This window comes from Chelonoidis abingdonii, chromosome 11 (genome assembly GCF_003597395.2).
Source record: "Chelonoidis abingdonii isolate Lonesome George chromosome 11, CheloAbing_2.0, whole genome shotgun sequence".
In the NCBI taxonomy this organism is placed as follows: domain Eukaryota; kingdom Metazoa; phylum Chordata; order Testudines; family Testudinidae; genus Chelonoidis; species Chelonoidis abingdonii.
Window position 1 is genome coordinate 1,738,846 of NC_133779.1, and position 10,362 is coordinate 1,749,207.

The 10,362-nt window shown below is 66.7% G+C and overlaps 1 protein-coding gene across 1 annotated transcript in view; it reads left to right on the top strand.

The window, feature by feature from the left end:
- AXL (AXL receptor tyrosine kinase) overlaps window positions 1–10,362 on the top strand; it is a 34,439-nt gene that overhangs the window by 13,680 nt on the left and 10,397 nt on the right. Inside the window, exons 4-8 of the mRNA XM_075070718.1 lie at window positions 3,492–3,572; window positions 3,816–3,931; window positions 6,543–6,738; window positions 7,391–7,530; window positions 9,549–9,691. Coding sequence (XP_074926819.1) covers window positions 3,492–3,572; window positions 3,816–3,931; window positions 6,543–6,738; window positions 7,391–7,530; window positions 9,549–9,691 — 676 coding nt within the window. The remainder of the gene's footprint in view (window positions 1–3,491; window positions 3,573–3,815; window positions 3,932–6,542; window positions 6,739–7,390; window positions 7,531–9,548; window positions 9,692–10,362) is intronic.

Consider the following 10,362-nt stretch of genomic DNA (forward strand, 5'->3'; position numbering starts at 1 on the left):
GTGCTAGCAACGTACAGGAAAGATGCCAGTGAACGGGAGGATAGGAGAGACGCTCGAGATGAGAGGTGTAGGCAGGAAGATCAGCGGTGGCGGCAGGAAGATCAGCGGTGGCGTGACAGAGGGCAGAGTCCCCCCAACCGTGGACTTTATAGAACAGGGTCCTTGGGAGTGGGGGATGGGGAAGGAGGCAGAGGCAGGGGTGGGGGGAGCAGCCAGCAAAGGCGTGTGCTGGGCTCCATCTCCATTCAGTGGGGGTCCTCGCCGCCCCCCCAGCCTTGCTCTCAATAGGCCGCTTGTCTCCAGCCCCTTTTGTCGCCTGCCTGGAAGGTGGCATCAGTCACTGGCGGCGGCTGGTTCTCCAGGGCTGAGGCTACAGCGGGGGGCCGGCGGGCACTCTCCAGGCGTGGGAATGGCTTCTGCAATCCCAGCAGACGCTGCTGTTATTGTAGGGTCGCTGCTGGGCAGAGCCGTCCAGCCACAGGGTGTTTACTGCAGAGTCAGCCGCTCAGGTCTGCTGTGTCAGCAGGACGTGTCCCCCTGCGTGCAGCTCTCAGGGCACTTTATACAGGGTGGAAACAGCCGGGATCCTTGTGGCACCTTAGAGACTAGCCCATGTTTTTGGGCTTAAGCTTTAAACTCACTTGGTGGGATGCCTGGCGTGGAGCATACAGGAGCAGGTATAAATACATGGGAGGGCAGTGGGGTGACCTGCTGCTGACACTCACACTGTCTTGTCAGCTGCTGGAAATGGGCCACCTTGACTGCATTGGCCTCGTTAGCCCTACAGAGTGATTTCCCTCCCTTGGCTTTCACCCCTTCTTGTCAACGGCCACTTCCACCTTCACTGAATTGGCTTGGTAGCACTGACCCCTCATACCTGCCTGTATGTTCCCCTCCAGGCATCCCACGAAAGCTTAGGCCCAAATACATTTGCCAGTCTCGAAGATGCCACAAGCAGGGCCGGCTTTAGGCTGATTCCCCGAATTCCCCCAAATCGGGCCCCGCGCCCACGCCTAAGAGGGCCCCGCGCCCTAAAGAAGAGTGCCAAATATTTTAAATTTTACTGACCCAGCAGTGATCCGGGTCTTTGGCAGCACTTCGGCGGCGGGTCCTTCACTCGCTCTGGATCTTTGGCGGCATTTCAGCGGCGGGTCCTTCAGTGCCGCAGAAGACCCAGAGCGAGTGAAGGACGTGCAGCTGACGACCCAGACTGCCTCCGGGTATTCGAATTGGGCCCCGCACTTCCTAAAGCCGGCCCTGGCCACAAGGACCCTCATTGTCTTTGCTGATACGGACAAATACAGCTCCCGGATCAGGACCAAGGAGTGTGCCCCACTGGCCGTGTGCACCGTGTCCAGGGCCCCGAAGCCAGAAGGAGAAGGGCCCCTACCCGCGTACCTGACATTCCCTGGCCCCCCCTCCCCCTGTCCCAGCCCCAGCCTCCACGGACGTGGCCAGCCTGGCTCTGCTGACTCAGGCTGGGGGAATGGGCAGCAGATGCCGGAGGTGACCAGGGTGTGAGTCAGGCACCCGTCCCAGCCAGGCTGGGGGAGGAGGGACAGGAGAGGGGCTGAGATGGGGGATGGGGGCTTCTGGAGCAGCAGGGTTATGGGGGTGCAGCAGCACCAGGTGCAGTGCTGGGCTGGGACATGTCCCTCCCGGGCAGACCCAGCTGGTGGGTCAGGGCACAGCCAGTTCCGGCTGGTGCCACCACAGGGCCCGGCGTGGTAGCAGTGTCCATTGCATGGCGTGGGAGGGCTGGGAGTGATAGTCCAGCCGCCTTGTCCCCCACCCCCCAGACATGGGGCCCAGCCAGGCTGGGAGGGTAGGGGGTCGCTGCAGAACTCCGCAGGGGAAGGGAGCGGCAGTGCTGGCGGGCGCATGGAGCGCGCAGAGGGGGCTGGGAATGGAGAGGCAGCGGTGGGAGGGGCAGGGGGTGCACTTCTAGGGGGGCTGGGGGCAGGGGAACTGTGGTGAACACGGAAGGTGGGGGCAGGGGGGCCAGGGCAAGGGGTGAATGCAGAACGTGGGGGGCTATGGCAAGGTTGGCATGGGGGGCGCCACAGGGGGTGCAAATCCCTGGAGATTGTTTTTCCCTGCCGCCCCTGGGCAGTGGTTCTGGGGCTGGCTCCCAGCCCCCCTCAGTCCAGCCCCCAGCCCTGTCTGAGGTCCCTGCGCTGGGGCTGAGGCCAGGGAGCCAGACCCGGAAATGCCGACCACATGGCAGAAGCTGGGGACTGACATACCAGCCCTGGCCAAGCCAGCTGGGAGGGAGCCTGGGCCCCAGATGTGCCGGGGGAGGAGGGGGGCTCTGCCAGGCTGGGAGGGGGGCGCTGTGGGAAGCTGGTTCCGCTCGCTCTGACGCCCCGGGCAGGCGCCAGCTGAGTTCCTGGAGCACAGCATAGACAGACACATGCCGAGTTGCTCTGCCCCCTCTGCCCCCTGCCCCGCCGGGGCAGCCTGCCTGGGACTGCGCTGCCTGGTGCACTGGGGTGAGGGGGCTCGGGACCCCTCCCATCACTGCACAGTCCCCCAGGCTAGGCAGGGGGGCAGGGAGTGGGGAGGTGCCAGCAGGACTGGCGCTAGGGTTTTGAGCGCCCTAGGCGGACGGCAATTTCGCCACTCCGCGCGCTCGTCCCGCGGCTCTGGTGGAGCTGCCGCAGTGGTGCCTGCGGAGGGTCCACCGGAGCCAAGCGAGCAGCTGACCGCCCGCAGGCACCACTGCGGCAGCTCCATGGGAGCTGCCTGCCGCCCCCTCCGGCAGCGCCCTGACCCAGGGGAAACCCCGGGCTGCCATCTCCCGCCGGCAGCCCAGACTCCCTTTCTGTCCTAGCAGCAGGGCTGGTCAACCATTTAAAAAAAAATTGGGGGGCACTTTTTGGCGCCCCCAAATCTTGGCACCCTAGGCAACCGCCTAGTCCACCTAAATGGTTGCACCGGCCCTGGGTGCCAGGGACTTGGAGGGGACTGAGGGGGACTGGGAATTTGCCCCACAGCCGCTCCCTGTCAGTGGCCCATCCCGGCCTCCTGAGGAATCTGGCCTTGGGCTGAAGACCCAGCAACCCCCGTGCCCAGTGCCCCTTCCCCCAGTCCCTGCGGGGGACACCCTGATAAGCTGGAGGCGCCGTGACCTTGGGGGCTGGGAGGAGGCTGCAGGAGCCAGCGCTGGGAACAGAGAGGGATGGGAACATTTGGCACTGACGCCCCCTCGCCCGGACAGACCCGGCCAGGAAAGCTGGGCTGGGGAGCGGGGCGGGAGTCAGTAAGGGGGCGCTGCAGGTCGGGAGTGAGGAACAGCATGGGGGGGTAGGGCTGCAATGGCGGGGGCTGCGGGTGGGAGTGAGGGGCACCAGGGTGGCAGGGGGCTGTGGGTCAGGGGTGAGGGGCACCAGGGTGGCAGGGGGCTGCGGGTCGGGAGTGAGGGGCACTAGGGGGTAGCCTGGTCCCTTTGCCCCATGCTCTCATCCCTGCCCCTGCTTTGTCCCTTCCAGGCCTGAATAGAAGCGCCTCGTTCTCCTGTGAAGCCCACAATGCCAAGGGCGTGGCCACCTCCCGGACCGCGGCCATCACAGGTGAGGGGGCCGGGCCCTGCCCCGTGCTGCGGATCAGGCCCCGGGAGCCCGTGGCTGCTGGGCTCCCCACTGCACTGGGGGAGGGCGTGTCCCAGGTTGCTGGGCGTGGGGGGGCAAGCCCCTGCCTCAGTTCCCCCATGAGGTCCCAGAGGGTCCCTCAGGATAGCCCCCCCTGCCCAGCCGGTATGCCCTGGAGCACAGGCTGGGGCAGCCCCTGAGCCCTCCCTCATTTGCTGCCTGCAGTGGTCCCCCAGCGGCCGAGGAGCCTGGTGCTGGTGACTCGCAGCGCGAACGCTCTGGAGGTGGGTTGGGAGCCGGGGGCCAGCGGGGCGTCGCCGCTCAGTGTCTGCACCGTCCAGGTACGCTCGGCCTGGGGCTGGTCTGGGGGGATCGGGGCCCGGAGCACATAGGATGGGGGGGCTGAGCACACGGGGGGCTGATCCGTGGGGATCGGGGCTCTTAGGAGACTGAGCACACGGAATGCAAGGGCTGAGCACACGGGATGAGGAGGTTGAACACAAAGGGGGCTGATCCGTGGGAATCGGGGCTCTTAGGGGGCTGAGCACACGGGATGCGGGGGCTGAGCAGACAGGGGGCTGATCCGTGGGAATTGGGGCTCTTAGGGGGCTGAGCACACGGAATGCGGGAGTTGAGCACACTGGGGGCTGATCCATGGGGATTGGGGCTCTTAGGGGGCTGAGCACACGGAATGCAAGGGCTGAGCACACAGGGGCTGATCCGTGGGAATGGGGCTCTTAGGGGGCTGTGAGCACACGGGATGGCGGGGGCTGAGCAAACAGGGGGCCTGACCGTGGGATCGGGGCTCTTAGAGGGCGCTTTAGAGCAACGGGATGCGGGGCTGAGCAGACAGGGGGCTGATCACGTGGATCGGGCTTCTTTTCGGGAGCTGAGCACACGGGATGCGGGGGCTGAGCCACAGGGGTTGATCTGTGGGGATTGGGGCTCTTAGGCGGCTGAGCAACACGGGGGGCTGAATCCGTGGGAATCGGGGCTCTTAGGGGCTGGCCACGGGAGCGGGGGCCTGAGCACACGGGGTAAGGGGGGGCGATCGGGGATGGGGCTCCTTAGGGGGCTGAGCACACGGATGCAGGGCTGAGCTACTATATCATCATCAGGGGGCAGATCCGTGGGTTGGCCTCTAGGGGGCTGAGCACACAGGAGCGGGAGCTAGCACAGGAGGCTGATCCGTGGGGATCGGGGCTCTATAAGGGGGCTAGCACGATACTTCGGGATCCGGGGCCTGAACACACAGGGGCTGATCCGTGGGGATTGGGGCTCTGTAGGGGGCTGAGCACACGGGATGCCAGGGCTGACACAAACAGGGGGCTGATCCGTGCGGTTGGGCTCTATGGGCTGAGCACACAGGAGGCGGAGCTGAGCAGCACAGGCAAGGCTGATTCGTTGGAGGGATCGGGGCCTTAAGGGGGCTGAGCACACGGGATCCGGGGGCTGAGCACACGGGGCGGCGATCCGTGGGGATTCGGGGCTCTAGGGGCTGAGCAAGACGGGATGCAGGCTGATGCACACGGGGGGTGATCTGTGGGGATCGGGTCTTAGAGGGCTGAGCACTCGGAATAGCAAGGGGCTGAACACACAGGGGCTGATCGTGGGGGGGGCTCTTAGGGGGCGAGCACACGGGATGGCGGGGGGCTGAGCACAGGGGGGCTGATCCATGGGGATTGGGCGCTCTTAGGGGGCAGAGCACATGGAATTGGGGGCTGAGCACAACAGGGGGGGTAATTGATGCGTGGGATCGGGGCCCTGAGCACACGGAATTCAAGGGCTGAGCACAGGGGGCTGATCCATGGGAATCGGGGCTCTTAGGCGGCTGGAGCACATGCTACGGACTGCTGGGGCTGAGCACACAGGGGGCTGAATCCGTGGGGATTCGGGGCTCTTAGGGCGGAGTACACGGGGCTGACCATGGGGTGGGGCTTTAGGGGGCAAAACACACTGGAGTGGGGGGGCCTGAGCACACAGGGAGCTGATCCATGGGGATCGGGGCCCCTGAGCAATACGGGATGCGGGGCTGAGCCACACTGGGGTGGCTGTATTCAGGGGATCGGGGTTTCTTAGGGGGCTGAGGCACAACAGGATGCGGGGGCTGAGCACACGGGGGGCTGATCCGTGGGGATTGGGGCTCTTAGGGGGCTGAGCACACAGGATGCGGGGGCTAAGCACATGGGGGCTGATCCATGGGGATCAGGGCCCTGAGCACACACGATGGGGGCCCTGGGGAGCTGAGCGCACAGGCTGGCTCCAGGGTTGGGGGGGACATTATGGGGTTGAATATCCTTGGCAGGGAGGGGAGTGGTCACACAGGGGGTTAAGCAGGTGGGGGGAAGGTGACATGGGGGGGCAGCCGGCCCCCTATTTCCTGTGTCCTTCCCCTCTGAGAAAGAGGAAGTGCAAGTTGCTGAGAGCCCAGATTTGGGTTTTATGAAAGAATCTGGCTTCCCACTTCTGCTTTCCCCAGAGCCCGGACGTCCCGTCCCCCTACCGTCCCCCTACCCGAGGCAGGCTGTGACCCCCCCCCGCCCCCGGCTGTGTCTGCTGCCCAGCCCAGTGCGCCCGGGAAAACGAAACTGGGGAGGGGAAGGGAGTTTCCATGGGGGGAGCATTGCCCCGCCCTGCCGCCCTTCAGCCTCCTGCGATGGGGATGGAGCTGAGAAACCTTCCCTCCCTCCCCCTCCGTGGGGCTGGGGAGTCAGGACTGGCCCAGCAGTGAATGCAGATAGTGGCCAAGTTCTGGGAAGGGGGGATCTGGGCCGCCCCACTGGTGCGAGAGCCGCCTCCTCTGCAGCCTGGATCTGCCTAGCTCTGCTCCCCCAAGAATGGGGGTCAGGGACCTGGGGGCACCCCGTGGCTTGCAAGGGGGATTGAAGAGGAACCTGGACACCTGCAGGCAGGGAAGGGGGCACCTCACTAATGCCCCGCTGTCTCCTCCAGGCTGTGCGCACTGACCAGGACCTCAGCACCGTCCCCCCCGAGGCCATGTACAACCAGAACCTCAACGTGCCGCCCTTCCACCACCTCATCCAGGGGCTGGCGCCCTTTGCCTCCTACCACGTCCGCGTGGCCTGCCGCAGCGAGGCCGGCGCCTCCCGCTGGACCCACTGGGTGCCCATGGAGACCCTGGAAGGGGGTGAGGGGTGTCAACAGGCCCAGGGAGCTGAGCAGGGAGGGCAGTGGGGTCTGGTGGTTAGAGGGGCGGGGGGCTGGGTGCTAGGACTGCTGGGTTCCATCCCTGGCTCTGGGAGGGGAGTGGGGTCTAGTGGTTAGAGGGGGGCGCCTGGGTGCCAGGACTCCTGGGTTCCATCCCCGCCTCTGGGAGGGAAGTGGTGTCTAGTGGTTAGTGCATTTTGAACCACCTTGCCCAGTGCCGACTCCCTGGTGCCAGCTGGGCATTCGCTGACTCATCACATGGCATCCCCATGACTAAGTGCCCGGTTTCCCGGGGGCCTGGATTCCTGGGTTTGCTCTGTCAGGTCCCCGCTGGGACAGGATGGAACGGGGGGTGCTATCCTGGCCCCGCAAGGCCGCTCTGCATGTCAGAGCAGAGACGGGCAGGGCTGGGCTCAGGAATGTTTTGCGCCAATATGGGGCTTTGTGTGGTGCCAAGACAAACACGGGGGCAGGGCTGGGGGGGCTCTGTTCCCACGGGGGGGGGTCCCTTGGCAACGCAGCTGCCGCAGTGCCTCATGGGGGAGTTCTGCTCCAGAACAGGGCCCTGCCCCCCCAGGGGACGGGCCTGGAGAGGGGCAACCCCCGGGTGACGTGTCTGTGCCCCCTGGCAGCGCCCTGTGCCCCCCCAGAGAACGTCACAGCCTTCCAGAACGGCAGCCGGGCCACGGTGCACTGGCTGGAGCCACGCGGGCCGCTCGGCGGGATCCTGCGTGGGTACAGGCTGGCCTATCAGAGCCCCGGTTCGCCCGAGGTGAGCTCGCCCCCCTGGGACCCTGGCCTGCCCACTGAGGAGAACCCACCAGCTCGCCACCGCCCCCTAAGCTAGCCCCCACCACCATCCTGGCCCCCTTGTCCCAGCAAGCACCCCACGCTGGCGCCAGATCGGGGCCAGTGCCCCCTAGAGGGGACAGGCCCCATTCCCCACCCCCCCTGAGCCAGCCACTTCCCTGCCCTGGGGCCAGATCGGGGCCAGTGCCCCCTAGAGGGGACAGGCCCCATTCCCCACCCCCCTAAGCCAGCCACTTCCCTGCCCTGGGGCCAGATCGGGGCCAGTGCCCCTAGAGGGGAAAGGCCCCATTCCCCACCCCCCTGAGCCAGCCACTTCCCTGCCCTGGGGCCAGATCGGGGCCAGTGCCCCTAGAGGGGACAGGCCCCATTCCCCATCCCCCTAAGCCAGCCACTTCCCTGCCCTGGGGCCAGATCGGGGCCAGTGCCCCTAGAGGGGACAGGCCCCATTCCCCATCCCCCTAAGCCAGCCACTTCCCTGCCCTGGGGCCAGATCGGGGCCAGTGCCCCTAGAGGGGACAGGCCCCATTCCCCACCCCCCTAAGCCAGCCACTTCCCTGCCCTGGGGCCAGATCGGGGCCAGTGCCCCTAGAGGGGACAGGCCCCATTCCCCACCCCCCTGAGCCAGCCACTTCCCTGCCCTGGGGCCAGATCGGGGCCAGTGCCCCTAGAGGGGACAGGCCCCATTCCCCATCCCCCTAAGCCAGCCACTTCCCTGCCCTGGGGCCAGATCGGGGCCAGTGCCCCTAGAGGGGGAAAGGCCCCATTCCCCCCCCCCCTGAGCCAGCCACTTCCCTGCCCTGGGGCCAGATCGGGGCCAGTGCCCCCTAGAGGGGACAGGCCCCATTCCCCACCCCCCTGAGCCAGCCACTTCCCTGCCCTGGGGCCAGATCGGGGCCAGTGCCCCTAGAGGGGGAAAGGCCCCATTCCCCCCCCCCCTGAGCCAGCCACTTCCCTGCCCTGGGGCCAGATCGGGGCCAGTGCCCCCTAGAGGGGACAGGCCCCATTCCCCACCCCCCTGAGCCAACCAGTCCCTGCCCTGGGGCCAGATCAGAGCCAGTGCCCCCTAGAGGGGACAGGCCCCATTCCCCCCCCCCCTGAGCCAGCCACTTCCCTGCCCTGGGGCCAGATCGGGGCCAGTGCCCCCTAGAGGGGACAGGCCCCATTCCCCACCCCCCTGAGCCAACCAGTCCCTGCCCTGGGGCCAGATCAGAGCCAGTGCCCCCTAGAGGGGACAGGCCCCATTCCCCACCCCCCTAAGCCAGCCACTTCCCTGCCCTGGGGCCAGATCGGGGCCAGTGCCCCCTAGAGGGGGAAAGGCCCCATTCCCCCCCCCCCTAAGCCAGCCACTTCCCTGCCCTGGGGCCAGATTGGGGCCAGTGCCCCCTAGAGCGGACAGGCCCCATTCCCCACCCCCCTGAGCCAACCAGTCCCTGCCCTGGGGCCAGATCAGAGCCAGTGCCCCCTAGAGGGGACAGGCCCCATTCCCCACCCCCCTAAGCCAGCCACTTCCCTGCCCTGGGGCCAGATCGGGGCCAGTGCCCCCTAGAGGGGGAAAGGCCCCATTCCCCACCCCCCTAAGCCAGCCACTTCCCTGCCCTGGGGCCAGATTGGGGCCAGTGCCCCCTAGAGCGGACAGGCCCCATTCCCCACCCCCCTGAGCCAACCAGTCCCTGCCCTGGGGCCAGATCAGAGCCAGTGCCCCTAGAGGGGACAGGCCCTGTGTCCCATTCCCCACCCCCTGAGCCAACCAGTCCCTGCCCTGGGGCCAGTGCCCCCTAGAGGGGACAGGCCCCTGCCCCATCCCCCCCTCGCCCCAGCCAGCTAGTCCCTGCCCTGGATCCACATCAGGGCCAGCACCACCTGGAGGGGGCAGGCCCCATGCCCCATTCCCTGCCCCCTGAGCGGGCCAGTCCCTGGGGCCAGCGCCCGTACAGGGGAAAGCCAAGTGTCCCAGCCCTGGCTAACCCCGCTCCCCGGCAGGTGGTAGTGGATGTGGGGCTGACCACCGAGAAGACCCTGGAGCTGGTCTCAGAGGTGCAGAACCTGATGGTGCGGGTGGCGTCGTACACCAGCGCCGGGGACGGGCCCTGGAGTGATGCCGTCGTGGTCTCCCCATCCCGTGAGTTCTGGGGGACTGGGCCGGGTGAGGGACCAGTTGCGGGGTGGACTCTCCTATCACGCCGCAGCCCCACAGAGGCCAGGCTAACCTGGGGTTGGGGCAGACGCTTGCAAACCCAGGGATGGCTCTAATCCAGGTCCTGCTCTCAGCCCATTTCCAGGGACAGCTCCGATCCTCGTCTGTGGTTCTGAACTGGGTCCGCTGGCTCCGACCCGGGTCCCAGGGTTCTGAACTGTCCGCTGGCTCTGACCCGGGTCCCGTGGTTCTGAACTGGGTCCCCCAGCTCTGACCCGGGTCCCGTGGTTCTGAACTGGGTCCCCTGGCTCTGACCTGGGTCCCATGGTTCTGAACTGGGTCCCCCAGCTCCAACCCGGGTCCCGTGGTTCTGAACTGAGTGCCCCGGCTCCGACCTGGGTCCCATGGTTCTGAACTGTGTCACGGGGTCCCCGGGCGTTGCTCTGAACTGCTCCCCACCAAGCCAGGCAGGACTCTGGGGAGCCTCCTCTCCCTTGGAGCAGCCTGTCTGCAGGGCAAGAAGCTCACACGGCTTCACCTCCTGGGTCTCTCCTTGGAGCATTCAGCATCCTCTGCCCCTCCGTGCGCTTCCCACAGCGAGTCGCCCCAGCGGGGTCCTGGGGGGCCACAGGTTCCTGCACCCCCACTTTGCAGTCAGAC